Source organism: Vipera ursinii, assembly GCF_947247035.1.
Source record: "Vipera ursinii genome assembly, chromosome: 1".
NCBI lineage: Eukaryota > Metazoa > Chordata > Lepidosauria > Squamata > Viperidae > Vipera > Vipera ursinii.
Window position 1 is genome coordinate 124016020 of NC_139512.1, and position 19250 is coordinate 124035269.

The following is a 19250-nucleotide window of genomic DNA, read 5'->3' on the forward strand; positions in this document are numbered from 1 at the left end:
GGCCAATGATTTGTAATGCAAAAGACATAATCAGTAGAGAGGAATGCAGTTGTGTAAGTTTGCAGGTTTGTCTAAGACTTGAAAGAGCAGATTAGGAAAGGGAAATTGTCTCATATGAAACCCAGCAAAGCTTATGCTTTTCTGCAAGTTGCGATGCTAACTCCATTAAGGTTTTCAAGTCCAAAAACAGTGTCCAAGTGCTGCAAGGTTCACAGATCCTATTATTGGAAACAGCAGAAGATCTGAAACTCTTGAGGCAAAATTCCTTCAAGAGATAGTTCATAGTTCATGCTGCACTATAACTGAATTGTTGCATTTGGAATCTGGATATTTCAGACAATGGGAGGATTTGAAATCAACTAAGCTATGAAGCACTGTGGGTTTTCTGTTGAGGAGAGAGAGAGAGAGAGACAGATAGTCAGGCATGATGGCATATATAGGGTTAAAAGGACATGAGTTCTAATCCTTCTTGACTTACAGTAGATGATGGATTAATGAGAGATCCTTAACTCCCACAAATTATTTGACAAATATTACTACTGACAGGCATTGGAGTGCTTTCCCCGTGGTCAAACTTGTACATTGCTCTCCCTATTATTAGAGGGAAAATACCATAAAATCCCAAGAGCTGAGTGAATTTAGTCACAGAGATGAAAGGAAATAGAAATGGTAAACTATTTATTGATAACATCTGCATGTATCACACAAGTAACCATGGGTGGCTTACAGTATTAAGATCAAGAAACCCTTCAAATGTAACCTCCCAGTGCCCAATTATTTTAAACACCCATACTAGTTGAGCCCATCTCACCCTGGCCCCAATACCTAGGGGATCAGCCAGGCCTGCAATGCTTTCCAAATCTTGAGGGGGCCCCCCGAAATGCTGTTCCACAGGGCAGGTACAGCCATTAAGAAGGCATTCAACAAAATGGCATGGTTCAATAAAAAGGATCTAGAGTGTGTCCTCTCTTCTAGTTCTGGTGAGGTGAGCAGAAACAATAGGAGAAAATCAGGCCTGCAAGTAGCCTGGCCCTATGCCATGAAGGGGCTTTATAGGTGATGACGAGTACCTTGAAGTGCACTCAGAAGCCTACTGGGAGCCAGTGTTGTTACCTGGGTGTAATGAGAAATACCAAAATTGTGGGCACTGCTGCATTCTGAACCAGCTGCAGCTTCTGAGTGCTCTTCAAGGTTAGCCCCATGCAGAACACAATCACAGTAATCCAAACAGGAGATGACTAAGGTCACACAGTCCAGGAAAAAGGTGCAGTTGGCACACAAGACAAAGCCGTGCAAAAGCCCCCACTCCACTACTCTTCAGCTCCCATCAGCTCTTCAAATAAGAGCTGAGAGTCTAGGAGGAGCCCCAGATGGCACACCAACTTTGACTGACTGAGGAAGATGGAAAATCCCCAAAACCAGGGGACCCTAAAACCCACAGTGACTACGTCTTGCCAAAGTTGAATCGAAGTCTGTTCTATCCCATGTACACCCCCCTCAGTTTTCAAGCCCTAGGAAAAGACCTTGAAGCTTTGCTAGGTTGGCCGAGGAAAGAAGTGTACAATTGGGAATCAGCAACGTAGCAGTGATGCCATATTCTGGTACCTCAGCTGGTGTTTTCACGTAGATGTTAAATAAGAATGTGAAAAGGGTAAAGCCCTCAGGCACCTCACAAAATAGGGAGCTCAGGCACAACCTTTCCCCTCTGCCAACACTGATTGGAACCTGGAGAAAGGAGCCATCATAATACTACTTCCTACCCCTACTTGGCCCAAAAGGATAACATGATGGTATTGAAGGCCACTGAGAGATCAAGGGGGGGGCAGGATGGATATCCTACATACTACCTTGTTATCTATTCTATAAAGGTAAAGGTAAAGGTTCCCCCGCACATGTGTGCTAGTCATTTCCAACTCTAGGGGCCGGTGCTCATCTCCGTTTCAAAGCCGAAGAGCCAGCGCTTGTCCGAGGACATCTCCGTGGTCATGTGGCCAGCATGACTAGATACCAAAGGCTCACGGAACGCTGTTACCTTCCCACTATAGTGGTCCCTATTTTTCTACTTGCATTTTTACGTGCTTTCGAACTGCTAGGTTGGCAGAAGCTGGGACGAGTAACAGGCGTTCACTCTGTTACATGGCACTCAGGATTCGACCTGCCAAACTGCCAACCTTCTGATCGACAAGCTCAGCATCCTAACCCACTGAGCCACCGCGTCCCATTTTATACAGGACTTCAAAAAGATTAATACAATCGTTGCTAGATGTCCCAGGTAGGCTTAGGAATAGAATTGGGTGATCAGTTTCCATATGTTTGCTCAATCATCACTGATTCTTGAAAAATTCTGAAAAATAATCTATTATTTATCTTTTGCATCATTGTTTTTTCTTCTCTGCACAGTTGTGTTTTTTTTACTTTTAAGGTTGTTCTTTGGTCATAAAACCGAATAAATGCAAAAAAAAAAAGAATGCAGTCAAATTTAGAACAAGCTTATCAAGTTCTAAGAACTGCCAAAAGGCAAGTGTGCAAATTGTGTGAATTGTCCTTTTGCATTTCCCGTGACCTAGCACACACCGATTGTGACTAGTGGCTTATTCTTACCAAAACCTTTTATCTGGGCATATTTATTTTTTTAGTCAGGGCAGAGTAGATTTGCATATCGTTTTGATGGAGAAACAGTGTTAGAACAGTCAAATTATTTTGAATTTTGAAAATCAATTTACTGCTCTGACATTCTACCTAGAACTGAGATTCATCCCAACTAATTTAGAACCCTAAGACTGTGAAGAGATCTGAGAACGAATGTTATAGTACAAAAGAGAAAATCAATATGTGATACTCCCACTGGTGTGATCCTGTGTACCTGATGATATCAAAAGGAATGACAGTCCTTAATGTAAAATATGTAGGAGAACAAGGATTCTCAGACCAGCTCAATTTCTTCTACTACTGTGTGTGATGTCATGATTCCAAAAGAGTCAGAACTAATTTCTATTAGTTAACATTGAGTAATGTAATTGGCAGCATTATTATCACATTATTACGATAACGATTGGGTTTTACATTATTGGGAGTCTTCTGCACTGGAATCAAAGCTGGTTAGAAACCCTTTTCTCTATGGAAGTAGCTATTTCTACAAATGTAGGGCTGCTAGCTTCTCTGGCTTCATAGAACTTAAAAAAAAATAGAAATATGCAATTTCCCATCTTGTTGTTCCAGAAAGTTGCACAGACTCTAAATATGTTTGCATGACCTATCTTATGCATATTAATTATGTTACGCTTCTCCTCTGCAGAAGGGAAACCTGCCCACGACTGAAGTGTAATTAATGATGCAAAGCTTTTTGGAAGAGTGTGATTGTTTTCCCTTATTGCCATGTGTTTTTGTTCTGAGCCTCTTTGTACCTAATATTGAGTGTGCAATTGTTTTTACTTTGCTAACCTGGTTCCTGTCTCTGGTTTTTTGGGTGTTGCTGTTTGTGCCGTGGCCATATGTTCACTTGCATGCAGTTGAGGAAAGGCCCTCCTGTGCCACCACCTCCAAAACTCACTCCATCCAAGGAGATGAAGCAGGAGAACATCCTCAACCTGTTTGATGACAATTTTGTCCCAGAGATCAGTGTGACAACCCCCTCACAGGTTAGCTTCTCCTTCATCCCTTCCCTCTCTTGACCTCTCTTCTGTTGTTTCCCCTCCACTTTTCCCCTCTTTTCCCTACTAGAGGTGTCAGGCCAAGAAAATTGTTCAGAGGGTAAGCAATCCAAGGGGTTTGAATTGGGCCAAAGGGATAGTGAATCGGAACCCCTAAACATTGGTGGGATCTTGACTGGAAATAGAACAGGGAAGAAAATACATTATAAACAGAGCACCTGCTTTCTTCCTTGGCATCCTTCAGCAAGATTTCCAAACTAAATAGGAGAAGTGTGTGGGGTGGGGGAGGAGGAGTGGACTGCAAAAGGCATAGAAATCAAGACAACAGATTTTTAAAACACACTCACATCAAATGATCCTAGCTCTTGAGCCACTCTTTAAACAAAAATGCTCACACAATGGGTTGGAACCCCCAGGTGGCTGTGGAAAACCTGAGCACATTTCTTCTTTTTAATCTGACACAATTTGTCCAGACAAAGTCAGAGCACTGTCAAAACTCAATCTGGACTTTGCTCCTTGTTTTGTCTGCATGAATTTGCAGTGGACAGTTACAAGATAGCAATGGTTGATTAATTAAAATATAATTATTAAAAGTGCTGTATTTCATTAGTTTTATTTACGGTGAGCTTTGGTCCCACAATATTCAAGAATTCCTGACACAAATGAAGTTGTTGACATTTAAGTCTCCCTTATTCAAAAGAATGGAGTTGAATAGTGTGAATTAGAGTGCCAAATGGGCTTCCCACCTGCTTGATTTCCTTTAAAAGGCAGTGGCAGTGAGATCATTTTGTGCTGTTATTTTTCTCAGCTAATACATGGGCAGGACAGTGCCTGTTTAAAAGCTTGTGCAAGAGTCATCTGAAGTTTCATTGTGAGCCTTCCTTGTTTACTCAGAACAAGCATGGGCAATTGTTCTTGGCAATTATTTTACATGATAAATGTTCTCTCTGCCAATGGCTTTAAGAGCTTGGGGTTATACTGAGAAAGGTCATTCCCTAGGGCCTAGGCCAATGATTTGCGTTTAATTATTTTTACAAATGACTAGCATTCACTAGCCCTTCAGAATCTTAAGCCTCCCAAGCTAACCTCTAAAATCAAATTTGCTAAGGCACTTACCTGACCAATAGGTGAGCCTTTTTTGATGACTCAACTTTAGATACTATGATGAGATTAAAAAAACAGCCTGACCAGTTTTCTGGCCTCATTCTCATAACTTTTGTCAACATCATCATCATCATCATCATCGTGATAAATGCTCTTTTATAAAAAAAATATTCATAAAAAGCAATCAATGGCACCTCTAGAATGTATGTTTCCTGACTCCATTCTTCCTTCCCTACCTCAGCACGGTGGCCTGCGGCTTTTACCTCTTCCTCCAGTTCGACGACTGAAACTTTGCGTGAAGGGCCTGAATTTGGGAGAAAAGGCAAGTGTAGGCCTCAGGTTGCCAATGTGAGGGGACACCCCACAGAGGCAGGTGGACACTGCATGTAGTGTTCAATAGTTTGGTGGATCAGAATTTCCTTTTCACTCTGGGATAGAAAGTGAGATACAAAATGACTATTACCAAGTTTTCAATCTCTTTTTTGTGTGTGTGTAAAACTTCAGTTCTCAGTTAGTACGAGACAAAGAGTAATATGGAATCATCCTGACATGTGCTAACACTGGCAGTGAGCATCAGATAAGTATCAGAGACTTTTCAGACTCAACTGGAAAACCATAGAAGAAAGGAAAAATGACCAGTCCATCATGTCAACATACTTAACACTTGTGTTTCTCTCTACAGACTGAAGTATTACACTTGGGATATTGGTTTATTGTTTAAATAAAATTTAGGCCTTGCAGAAGCTTAGAAGATTCTGTTCTCTATCTAAAAAACTCCCTTTTTGAACTGCTGTAAGCATAGTAGTTGGCAAAATTGTAGATATTATTTCTGTCTCTTTTTTTCCCCTTGTGGTCCAAAGAGCTTTTGAAGTTATGGAGATTTAGAATGGTGAAAAGACATGAGGAAAAAAAATAAGACATTTTCTGGGTTGCTATTTTTCCAGTCCCTAAAGTATATGCAGAGGTACAAAGATTCTAGCCCTTAAAAACTCCCATATATCGTTGGAGTAAACATGTTCTATCAAGTGTTGTTCTTAGTGACAGACAGAAGACAAATTTAACTCACAAGCAAGCATTGCTATTTTATTTTTTGAGACTAAAAAAAAATAGACAATTTGAAATTTATGGGATTTTTTTTTGACAGAATTGCTTCCATTCAGGAATTCCAATGGTAAAACCTGTCTATGCTTTAATGTTTGAGAAAGCCGTAGGCCACTGATCAGTCTTTCCATCCTTGTCTGCTCCTATCGTTTCCCTATAGCATGCCTCAAGCATTTTTTATGCCATGTTTTGTATTGTATGTATTTGTGTAAAAACCCTTGCATAAACAGAGTGTTCTGACTGGGACAGGTTCAGAATATAGGATACTTGAACTGGAGAGTATATTTAGAAAACAACGTGAATTGTTAGTGGATAAGGGGTGGGGAGTGATAGGTGTGAACACATTTCTATTTTTAGTGGGGTCAATTATTTAGGAAGATAGAGAAAACTGTCAAGGAGGAAGACTCTTCAATATCTGGTGCAAGTGACAGGTAAGATTCCAGCATGGCTATGATCTCGTTTTAAAACTTTATTTCACGTACACAAAGCTTAAAAACTAGACCTTATTTCCAAAGAAACTGTTGTCAGAACCTTTTAGGTGGAAAATACGGGTTAACTATGAATGTTTAATGTTTATATTGTGGAGGTGAAGGAACAGGAAACATCTTAGCTGAATTAATCGATGGATTTTCTTCTTTTTATAAAGAAAATAAAAATTAAGAAATTACAGTAATATGCTATATAATCATCTAGACAATTTTTGCAGGAAATATGCATCTATATTATCAGATTGCTTTAGCTTAAAAATACCACATACCCATTAACTGATATATTTTTGTTTTCAGTTACTTGAATAGTAGAGATTTGGTGTTGACAATTGTTTTGAATTACCCAGTAAAACTTAGGAAATGATTTAGTTTTTTCTAAAAAAATATATTAAGCAGTATTATGAAAATGTTGTTTAATATTATCACTTGATAAGATTATATAATCTGCTTAATAATAAGAGAATGCTGGTATTAGTGCCTTGCTTGGATGGAATATATCCTGAAAGTTTATGGTATTCTGTAATTTATTATTATTAAAAATAAGAGTCCAGTAAGCAAACTGTCTTAATATGGTAGAATAGTAGAGCAATCACTCAGATACAGAATAACAGTGTTGGAAGGGACCTTGAAGGTCTTCTAGTCCAACCCCCTATACTATTTGGAAGCCCTATACCATTTCAGATAAATAAATTACCAGAAATAGGTTTTAAAGAAAGAAAATGATGGGTGGCACAGAAACATTGTGAGACTAAATTAGAGATTTTCACAGAAAATGCTATCCAATCATTTTTTTAAGGTAACCAGAAATGTGGTATCAATACAACAGTTGTGCTGGAAATTGTAGGTGAAGCGGTGAAGCCTGAGAGTCAAAGAGTCCTTGTTTGGATGTGTGGAACTTGAAATTGATCTTTTAATAGACTGCCTAAGACAGTGGCATAACAAGTTCAGTGCATCAGCTTTGTAAAATGTTAATACTTGAATTTTATTATCTACTATTTCCAGAAGTGTTAAGCACATTATAGCCAATCAACATATATGAATATACACTTAATATATAACCTTTTGCACCTTCAGTTTGCAGATAACATCTTCCGCATACCATCCACCTTTTTTAACTGTCTAATCAGCAATACTGATTTTTTTTTCCTTTAATGCTGCCAAGTTTGATGCCCCTGGGTCCTTCCAGGAGGGAGCCAGCCTATTGGATCTGGATTTTGATCCCATTAAACCAGATAACAACAACCTTGTAGGGAAGTCACCCACACCTGCTACTCAGGTTGGTCTACCCATTGTCATTCCTTAGCTCCATGACCAGGCATTAAAGACTTCATGGGTTCTTATGGGGAGAATTGTATGGGTGTGACAGATGAACTCTTGGTGATTAAAATGCATGCTTGAGTCTTGCATATATATTGTTGATCAGCAGTAATATTTGGTGTTTATTTAATGTATTTAAGAGCTTCATGTGCATTATTTCTTAGAATATTCCTACCTTGTATTACAGCCAGAGCAAGGAGTTGGAGAGGGGAACAATGGTTTGTCTTTAGCCAAGTTGCAATATTAGAGATTTGGCTAAGTCTGAAATAGTAGAGATTTGGTGTTGACAACAATTTTTTTTAATTATTCAGTAGATTCAAATTTTTGAATGACATTAAGCAATATTACTAGATCTGGGAACTTGTAGCAAAATCTTGGGATAACGGATACAACATTACCATGGCTATTTTCATTCCCAGCATTCCCTGTTCTCTGATAGCTTCCACTGACCGGATTGGGCTCGGATGGGAACACTGTTATCAGTGTTATATTACCAGAAAGCCTTAAAGTTAGGTCCTCTATGAGCTTGGTGGAGACTAGATACAGATCCACCGATGGGCAATGAAACTCTGGAAAAAATAAAACATTCCTTCTGCTAAGCCCCATTCAATATGGCAAGACCCTAAGTAAGAGAGCTCCACCTTATTGCTTCTACCTTCTCCCACTTACAGTTTATTCTGTGGATGCATGTCACATTCAGTAAATAGCTCTGAATGAGTTAGATAACAGTTCTTTGCTGTATATATATTTAGTGATACTATGTAAAAGAATAATCCCCCCAAACAGGAGAACTAAGGTAGGTGAATATACGTGTCCCAGGATAATGTTGCAATATCCAATCTGTGTCAGTCACTGGGACCAGAGCTTTCAGACTTCTGCCGGAGTCCATCCTTGGGGATGTGTCAGAGGGGTTGAGTATGGGCTCCAGCACAAGTCCAAAAGCTCAGGAGACAAAACCTCTGGTTCCGGTGACCGACCCAGATTGGATCCTGCAGAACTAAGGTAGTCTATGATCCTCAGATAGCAACCATTCACAAGTATGATTGTAATAAACGGTAATAAAAATTATTTTCTGACCAATGCAGGCATTTATGACAAACAAAGGCCTTAAGTGTGAAAGTGATTAAGATCTGGTCAGTTTTAGACATCAGCTGTGAGCCTAAGGGTTCTAATGGACTAATTAAATGTCACAAAGCTGAGCTTGTTAACTTGTGCTTTGCACTTTTTTTGCCACATACATGCTGCCAAGAAAAGCAGTTCAGGAAGTGAGCTTGTTTAAGCAATCCCTCTGTCCTGGAAAGGGAAGAAAAAAGGGTCAGGCCAGGCACAGGGCACTATCTGAATGAGAGGGCAGCAGCCAGGGATCTTCATAGTGTTTCTGTCTCACACATCTCAGTCACATTTCACTGGAACCAATTGTAGTCACTACAAGAAGACTACTGTATAACTGTCGTCACTACTGTGTCAACAGGTAATGAAAGATTGTCCAGATTGCTTTATGCAATAAGCTCTGTAAAGCATGTTCCCATCACTCATGGTGAATGGTGATTAATAATCAGGCATTCCATAGAGTATTATTAGTTAGATGCCATTGAGTTAGATGCTCATGGTGACTGCATAAGCAAACACTCTTCATTTTGTACACTATTTAGTTGTAACTCAGATTCCTTTGAAGGACACGTCTTTGATCCCATCCATTCATCTTATCTGTCATCTTCCCCCTTTTGAGTACTGAATTATTTAAAGAACTCAACTACTGAAATGGATTGATCATGGGCCAATCAGCTGACCACATAGAATCATTATCTGCAGAAGGATCTGTTCCTAACTTGGTCCTTCAAGTCTTAACTACTGAAATGGACCATGCAAAATTATAAAATCACATTACTCAGTTTCAGTGTATGATATTACTAAACGTTTTGTGGCCATTTGGTATTTTTGCACTTTTTATGTTGTTTGAAATAATAAAGACTTAATGCTTTTTTCCCCATTGCTTTTTGCTATGCTTAGTCTTTGCCTTGGGATTTATGGGAGGTAAGATTTCTGTTAATACAACTTTCACTGCAAAATTATGATGTAACATGTGGTGTTTGTAAATGTTACTTTGCACCATTATTATGCAAAGACTGCTATATGTATCTTGAACCTCTATTCGCCTTGAAGGTACAGCAATCTAGTCATTTGTTCAGATGCTCTCACATTAGAAACCTCTGGTAAATTTAACAGTGTAAGGGACAGCATTATTTCATTGCTTTCATATTTTAGATAGAAAATATCTCCCTATTGTGAGCAACGGCTGGTCAAAATGTCCTTTTATGCTGGGAACATGGCAGAGGGGTGGGGGAAGCCTTAGAGTTTTCTGATGTCATCTCTTCTCCCACATTCCCATTTTGGCCATTTTGATCTGAGATATTCCAGCTGTTGCTTTGTAAGTTGGCAGGGGTGATAGAAAGTGGCATATTTGTAGAGATCTCCCTTGTGTTCTGGAGACCATTCAAAGCATCCCATAGGCATAGAATTGCTTTTATGAGGCATGGCATTGCTTCTTAAAAATAAATACCGGTAGGTTTGCAGTTTGCCAAATTAATATAGATAGCTTTATGATACATTGAGGAAACCACAAACTACCATATTTCATAAAACGTATCTTTTATGTCATTGCACAAAGAAGAGAAACACCCTAAAATGAAGATAAGCACTTAATTTTAGAGATAGATAGATAGATAGATAGATAGATAGATAGATAGATAGATAGATAGATAGATAGATAGATAGATAGATTCCATTCAATCTTGTCTGATTTTTGGAGACTGCCTGGACTAGTCCCTGATGCTTTCTTGGCAACGTTGCTGAAGTGGTTTGCCATTGCCTCCTTCCTAAGGCTGAGAGAAAGTTTGTGGCCCAAGACCACAGAGCTGGCTTTGTGCCCAAGACAGGACTAGAACTCATGGTCTCCCAGTTTCTAACCTGATCCCTTAATATATTTGGGGTTTTTAGAATCAGCTACTAATATTTTATTTCTTTATGCTCTTGTATTTTTAAAAGCCTTGTTCTGATTTCCTTCATGTATAATGTTTGGTTCTAGCTATTGTTTTCTGACATAATTATCATCAGGTTATGCAGGTATATAGTAATAGCTTTAAATTAACAGTGGGATTGCAATTATTATTAGGACCAGTGATTGCTATGTATAGCTCACTTAATTTCAAGTAGTGTTTTTATTATTCTATTTGAACTGTGACATTAGTTACTAATAATTTTTCTCCATTAAACAATTCTAGATCCACTTTTAATCACACACAATTCTAAATCATCTTCATTGGGAATGTAAAATTGTCACTCTAACCTGTATTCTACTAATGGATTTTCCATGCTTTCTCCTAGGGAAAAAAACATTTATGATGAGTAGATAATGAGTTAAAATTCAAGCTCTCAATCCCAGACATTGCAGGACAGATGGAAAGTTATTTCAGAATCTGTCCTTCTGATCTATTTAGGATAAAACAACAATTTACAGTAACATCCGGGAAGTCACTGGAAATCTGATTTTCTTTACAGCTGATGTGCAGGCTACAGTGTTTCTTTATTCAAATTTAATTCTTTATATTTCAGCAAGATTTTGATTTTAAGGAGAAAGGACAGTTAAAGATAAAAGCCAAGCGTCCTTTTAAAATTGAATAATGAGAGTTCACATAAAATGACAGAAATACTTAAGAGAATATTTGTAGTTTTCAACCAAGCACAGCACCAAGAACCCCAGAAAAATACTTGTTTGAGGAAGTTTGGAAGGGATTGGGCAAGAGTGTGCTGCTTTTTTCTGGCTGCTGAGGCAATGTTGTGAAAGAGCCTCCCTGGGGATATTGGATTACCTCAGTCTCTGTTGGTTTTCTGCAAATTTTTAAAGAACTAGCTTTTTTGGAGAGCCTGCCTCTGATTTGAGTAGTTATTGCCATCTGTTGTTCTCTTTCTATTTTTGTAGGGTTGTTGTATTTTTAATTTTTATAGGGGTTTATTTTGTATATGAGTCACTGAGTCATTTTTGTTTGTGGTGACATACAAGTGTGTTTAATAAATAAATTAAATATAGCACTGCTATATTATTAAGACTGTATACCTTCCCCAATCCGTTCCTCCTTCCCTCTTCAAATAATTTCACACTTTTGCTTGGTTGCATACATAATATTGCACTGTCTTTCCCCTATTAATTATTCAAAATATAAAGCAATTCACTCTTATCAGCCCAACAAATCTAATTGCCCTGGCATGGAAAATTTTCAGTGTCTGTCTTCTCACAGTATTTTTTATTATTGTATCTTCTCGTACCCATTACTTTATCTCCCTACTGCACATTTCTTTTTCTCTGTTTTCCTCAAATTTTATATGTCTGCCTGAAAAAAACCCCCTCCCTTCAGCAGTATGCAATTTATGGATTATTTTCCTGCTGATAATTTTAGCAATAGTGCATTTGTGGTAGACTGGACAATTAGCCCACTCAGATTATCAACCAAGTAAATAAAAAAGTTAAACTAACAAATGTTCAAAAATGTCCTTCTTGATTGCTGTGCTCCTTACCAGGAGTTACCTAGTTGCTAGTTTTTTTGGCCTTCTTTACTTAGCACACTTCATTTCCAATGAAATTAGAATTTAATTCTCATTAAATCAATAAGGTGGGATCTACTGAAATTAAAATTCTAATTTGATTTGGAACATCTTTTAATGGTTTATAACCATCTTTAGGGTGGATATCCTTTTATAATAACCCGCCTTTTGAATTTTAAAAATTGTACCCGTAACATTTGAAAAATGCCAACTGTGTCCATAAAATTTCTCATTAATTACAAATATAAATTGTACAAAGATTTATATACCACTCTTCTTCAGACAACTCAGGGTAGTTTCAGCAAATGCTAATTTGTTTAAGAAAACCTGTCCTCCAAATTCACCAGAACTCAACTCAGACTTGAAGGAGACTTTTTATTTAACGTTTTCATTTCATTTATTGTAGACTAAGAAAAAAAATCCAAAATCCACAGTTGGATAATATCTTTTCTTTAATTTGGAATTTTATAATTTTTTCCCCTTGTGGCTATAACCTAACCTTGTGTTATAACTTATAGTAATATATAGCATAGTATTTAATTTGGTATAGTAAGGTAATCTATACTAATGTATATTATAGAATATCCCTTTGTCCTGATTTCAGAATATATATATATATATATATATATATATATATATATATATATATATATATATATATATATATATATATATATATATATATATACATATATATAAATATTCAAGCTTTTCAATACATTAATAATTTATGTTTTGTTTGGAGGATGGAAGGTTGTTTGAGAAAAAAAACATTATTAAATGGAGGAGATTATTAAAAGTATATTAAAAATGGGCAGAGTAGTTTTTTCCCTCTCATAATACTAAAGTTGTGACTCAAGATTCTGGACCACCACCCACCATCAACAAAAACTACATTATTTTCTGCAACAAAAATATGACTTTTTAGTTAATGGCTTCAAAAAAGAGATGGGACAAATTTGTGGAGGCCATCTTAACGGGATTCTCTTAATGGTGGTTTGAAAATTGTAGTCACGGATAGGTTTATTGATTTCAGGTACTCCTTGACTTACAACATGTCATTTAATGATGGTTCAAAGTTATGACAATCGTGGACAAAGTGACTTACGACTTGTTCTTGAGCTCACAACCATCATACCACCCACACAGTCACATGATCACAGTTTGGGTGCTTGGCAGCTGGCTCACATTTATGACATCCTGTGATCATGTGATTTCCAGCAAAAAACATCCATTGGGGAAGCTGGATTCACATAACAATCATGATGATTTGCTTAACAGCTGCTTTTAAAAAGTAACAGGTTCTGTTGTTGAAAGAAAGCTTATTGCCAAATTAGAATTAATCATAGTTTATTTTTAGTTCTCCAGTCTCTTTGTCAGCCACATTTAAATATTTTATTTAAGAGAACAGCAAAGAACTAGAACAGATATGGTAGATTTCACGTGAATAGAAACAATAACAATGATGGGGGGGGTTGAAATCTGGAATTTTGCAGTTATATGGAAATCAGAAAGTCCTGGCCATGCTCTTGATTTATGTGCTGAAGAGAAGCCTAGCATTGGAAAGGTGTAGAGGTGATTGCAAGAATATTTTTAGGTGGGAAAGTGTACGACTTTTTTTTTTTTTTGCTTCAAGCAAAGTTGAAGCAATCTTAGTTGGCTAGCTTTCATACAGATAGTCAAATCATTCTTCTGTTTTCTCTTCCACAAGAAGAGAAACAGTACAGGAGGAACCAAAGAGACGAACTTCCTTTAAATCTCACATTTAGAAATATCAGAGGACAGATGGGCCTGACCCAGACATGGCAACTGTTAGAATTTAATAAAAAGCTAGCATTCTAGCCTAAGAACTATTTGCTTCTCCTGAAGGTGATGCAACATCGACTTGTCAATACATTACACAAATTGGAAGTGTATTGATGCCAAATATCTTGCAGCATGGACACGGCTATTCATCAAAGAGATCAAGCAGTTCAGCTTTGGCCTTCAGAAACTGATAGTTCAGACAGCCCTAAAAACAGAGCAGGTCATGGCATTTCTCTGCAAGGCATGGGACTGGTTAGCCACTTTGAGATCCCGGAGTTTAACTGTTTTTGTGTTGTAGTCTACAGAAGCCCCTCCTGATGAGGCTGAGGGAGCTGGCAAAGGAGGAACAGCTGGAGCTGAAGCAGCTGCTAAACCCGAAACTGATTCAGGATCTGCCTCAGTAAGACAGTAGGCAAGGGAGAGGGAGGAGGGTCTCATTCTCCCCTAACCGTTGTTCACATTTAATATGAGCAGAATGTGAACCCATTGAAGATAAAATGTTTAGCATTTCTGAGCAGTGGATTAATCCCCGATTGGAGACTCTGTTGACTTGGACTATAGAACAAAGGCCATTATCCATTCAGAGATGGTCTTCTCTTTGATGCAAACAGCTAAACCTATTCATGCAGCATTTGCAATTCATCTGAATTAGGAGGAATATATCTGCTTCAGTCCCAGTTAATCATCTTGGAACTTTTATGTGTATGACATCTGGGACCCTAAAAAAAAGTTTTGCATTGCCAAGGCTAACTTTCATTTGTTTAGCCTGTCTGGTTACAATTTGATACCCTTACAAAATCACAAACAGCTGTTACTGCTAGGAATGAGAATGATTCTGAGGACACAGAAGTTAGATATATCTAAAATCAATTTTAGATTTTTTTTAAAGGGAGGAAATTGACCTAAATGTCTTGTAGCAGAATCTGTTATTTAGTCCATTAATCTTTACGCAGACCAATTTCCCTCTACAATTTATTGCCTTCTGTGGTTTGCTTTCCATCTTTTACTAAGTCACTCTCTTTACCTCAGCCACACCTCACACCTAAATCCTAACTTCCACAAAATACTGATAATGACTATTTGAATAAAGGATTCATGTTCAGAAATGGCTTCAGGGAGGGTTTGCACAGGGTCCTCTATGTACTTTTCTCAACTGGGCCTAACTTTGGTGCCTTTAACCCTGTTTTATTTCCCTCAGAGTTCTCTGCCAACTGTAGTTGTGGAGACTTTCCCTGCCACAGTTAATGGAACCGATGAGAATAGACCCGTCTCTGAGAGGTCTGACATGCCACCAGGGTTTCTCTTCAAGGTAAGTTTCTATGGTAAAGTTGTACATGCAGCCATTTCATTCTATGTGTTTTGAATAACCGAAGCTGTAAAATAGAGAATGGACTCAGCCCTTCATGAGAACTTAGTGCACAATTTTAAATGTGTTTAGTCTGGATACAGGAAACTCACCAGTGTTAGATGTAATGCTGATAAATTATTGTCTGTTGAAAGAAGAAAGTAGGTAAATAGAGTAAACTATTTTGGATGTAAACTTTTACTGAATTTCTAAAATCTAATATTTATTTTATTTTATTTTATTTTATTTTATTAAATGTGTGTGTGTGTGTGTGTGTATACACACACACACACATACACACACACACTATTTTGGATATAATCTGTTACTGAATTTCTAAAACCTAATACATACATATATATAAAATATTAAATGTATGTATTAGGTATGACTGACTGATGAAGACTAATGAGTCCGAAATGCATATCAGCCTCCCTAAATTCTTTGTTAGTAATTGTTAGTGTTGCGTGTTTTTCCCAAACAACTCAATTTTGGTTTCATCTGTCCACAGTATATTTTGCCAGTAGTGTTGTGGAACATCCAGGTGCTCTTTTGCAAACTTCAAACGTGCTGCAATATTTTTTTTGGACAGCAATGGCTTCCTCCGTGGTGTCCTCCCATGTACTCCATTCTTGTTTAATGTTTTCCTTATTGTAGATGTGTCAACAAAAATGTTAGCATGTGCCAGAGATTTCTGTGGGTCTTTACCTGACAGTCTAGGATTCTTCTTTACCTCATTAAGCATTATGCGCTGTGCTCTTGCAGTCATTTTTACAGGACGACCACGCCTAGGGAGAGTAGCAACAGTGCTAAACTTTCTCCATTTGTAGACAGTCTGTCTTACCGTGGACACATGAACATCAGGCTTTTGGAGATACTTTTGTAACCCTTTCCAGCTTCATGCAAGTCAACAATTCTTGATCGTAGGTCTTCTGAGAGCTCTTTTCTGCGAGGCATGGTTCACATCAGACAGTGCTTCTTGAGACCAGTAAACCCAAAAGAGGTGTGTGTTTTTAAAGGGCAGGACGGCTGTCAGCAACACATCCAATATCATCACACTGATTGGAGTCAAGGTTGGCTCACTACTGGCTCCAATTAGCTCTTGGAGAAGTCATTAGGCTAGGGGTTCACATACTTTTTCCACCCTGCACTGTGAATGTTTTCATCTTATGTTCAATTAAAACATGACAAGAAGCTAATGTTTGTGTAGTATTATTTTAAGCAGACTGTGTTTTTCTATTGTTGTGACTTACATGACGTTTAGAGCGCATTTTATGGCCAATTCATGCAAAACTCCACGTAATCCCAAAGGGTTCACATACTTTTTCTTGCAACTATATTTGTAGATTTTCACGGGTATAGGTATGTAGGTCTTGGCGTATTTGGGTCTTTTCCTGTGTAAGATTGAGAGTGTCTTGGCGATATTTCGATGAGGTCCCACTCGTCATCTTCAGGCTGGTGTCTTCGGCTTCGTGCTTATGCACGAAGCCAAAGACACCAGCCTGAAGATGACGAGTGGGACCTCGTCAAAACGTCACCAAGACACTCTCAATCATACATGGGAAAAGACCCAAATACGCCAAGACCAACACACACACACACACACACACACACACACACACACACATTAATACACATACATATATATACATATATATACATATATATACATATATATACATATATACATATATATACATATACATATACATACTGTATACATATACATATACATATACATATACATATACATATACATATACATATACATATACATATACATATACATATACATATACATATACATATACATATATATATATATATATATATATATATATATATATATATGTAAATTTAAATTTATATGCCACCCATCTTACTGTCATGTGACTCTGACTAATCCTTGTTTTTTTTAGAAAGAAACAATAGAAAAACTATCCCAAAATAACTGCAAAAAATAACGGAAACACTAAAAACAATAAAACTGTAAAAACATAATCAACAGGACAGCACCAATTCATTTTTCTAAAAGTACAATCATCATGTATCATAAAGCTTTCCTGAATACTTAACAGTTTAAGGAGAAACGGAGCAGCAGATAGACTGCAGTGTAGTATGTAAGGGTTCAGCTGCACTATATATGTATAGATATGAAACAAGAACTCCCCCAATCCTTACTGTGGAACCATTATTCTTGTGCAGGTACAAGCCATGCATGATTATGCTGCTACTGACAGTGATGAATTGCAGCTAAAGGCTGGAGAGGTTGTCTTGGTGATTCCATTTGAAAATCCAGATGAGCAGGTATGGTGATAATGTAGCAGGTGTGTTTCATAACTAACATGGTTTGATAAATTCCACATTGTTCCAGTTTCAAGAAGACTTCAGTTCAAATCTGCATTCTGCAATGAATGTGTGACCTTCAGCAAGTCAAAACATTTCAGTTTAACCTCTTGATAGACAAGATAATGAATACATCTCTACTTCTTCAAATAGTAGATTATCTCTTTCATATGTCATTTTCCTATGTAGAACCAAATATTGCATGAGAAGGATGTGGTTTAATAGAGATCTCCAGTATAAGGAGATGAATATTGATTCCTAATCCAATGCAATCTCCAACTAAGGAGGTTATCCTTGTTTAGTGCTACTTTTAAAATTGTACTATATATAACTATTAGTCTATAGGTTTACCTAATTAGATCAGGAAAAGGAAATCAGAATATAAGTGGACAGTCTCATTGCCCTTGCAACCAGTAAAATATTTTCTGAGTCTTAAAAAAGGACCTCTTAATTACCTCAAGGTAATTTAGCTTACCTAAAAAAGGTGAGTTAACATAACCATTATTGTACTCTCTGCTGTTTTCTGATTTCATATTTGCTTTTCATCTCTCTCTCTCTGCCCTGCAAATGTCTAAAAGCTGTGATGGTAGTAGCTATCAGCACAATATTTTTCTCTCTGTCTTGTTCATGCTCTTTTTGAATGCCAGTAGATGGCACTGTGTTCTTATATTCTTTATTGCATTCATTCATTTTTGTGAAGAGAGTGAGCTGAAGATGGAAATGTTACTTAGCCAATTGTACATTTTGTTTGCATGTTTTTTCCTATGTCTCATTGTAGACATCAGTGTTGTATCAAACATTAAAAAGGATGCCTCATCAGTAGAAGGCTTCATCTGGATTTGGAGCCTTTCCTTCAGTTCTCTGGGTCACTTCTGTTTGCTTTCTGTAGGAGAAAGGCAGGCTGAGCTGGAAAGCAAGGTTAAATGTGTCATCAGTTTGGAATTATTGCGTTGCCACAAGAAACCTAAATCCAGCCCTCCATGAATTCTGTTGAACCTAATCTAGTGTCAGTTTAATTTTGACCATTAGTAGACTAGATTATTATATTAGAGGTAGCTCTTCTGTGCTTTGAACTTGACAAATTCTCCAGGTTATTTGCACATGACACATTCTCACCAATAATGTTGTGCATCAACAGGGATAGGCAGCCAGGGAATGCCTTTGAAGCAGCTGAGACTTATGAAGGATGCAGCTATTTTAATGAGCCTTAGTTAGCTTATTACAAGGTGAAAGTCTTTATAAATTTATTATGGTCATAGATCAGGTCAGTAAAATAGGTAAGCATATCCAGTAAAAACTTAAACACTAATTATGTTAAAAGGAGTAAAATATACAAATAAGTGCCAAATAAATGCTAAATAAAACTTTACTATGGATTCATAATCATAAATCACATAATCACACCAGTCAGCATAGGTCTTGAAGACCAATGAGTGCTCCTTTGAATGCCTTGCCCAACTCTAAAAGTGTCAAGCACAGGAAATCAGGAGTCCA

At 37.4% G+C, this 19250-nt stretch overlaps 1 protein-coding gene across 7 annotated transcripts in view; it reads left to right on the forward strand.

Moving 5' to 3' along the window:
- Positions 1-19250, forward strand: part of BIN1 (bridging integrator 1) — a 132126-nt gene that overhangs the window by 101932 nt on the left and 10944 nt on the right. For 4 of the 7 annotated variants that reach the window (XM_083349860.1, XM_083349859.1, XM_083349863.1 and 1 more), the window contains 5 exons: positions 3510-3638; positions 4996-5076; positions 14364-14465; positions 15264-15374; positions 17616-17717. In XM_083349860.1, coding sequence (XP_083205986.1) covers positions 3510-3638; positions 4996-5076; positions 14364-14465; positions 15264-15374; positions 17616-17717 — 525 coding nt within the window. The remainder of the gene's footprint in view (positions 1-3509; positions 3639-4995; positions 5077-14363; positions 14466-15263; positions 15375-17615; positions 17718-19250) is intronic. The other 3 variants (XM_083349865.1, XM_083349864.1, XM_083349861.1) reach the window with 2 other exon arrangements.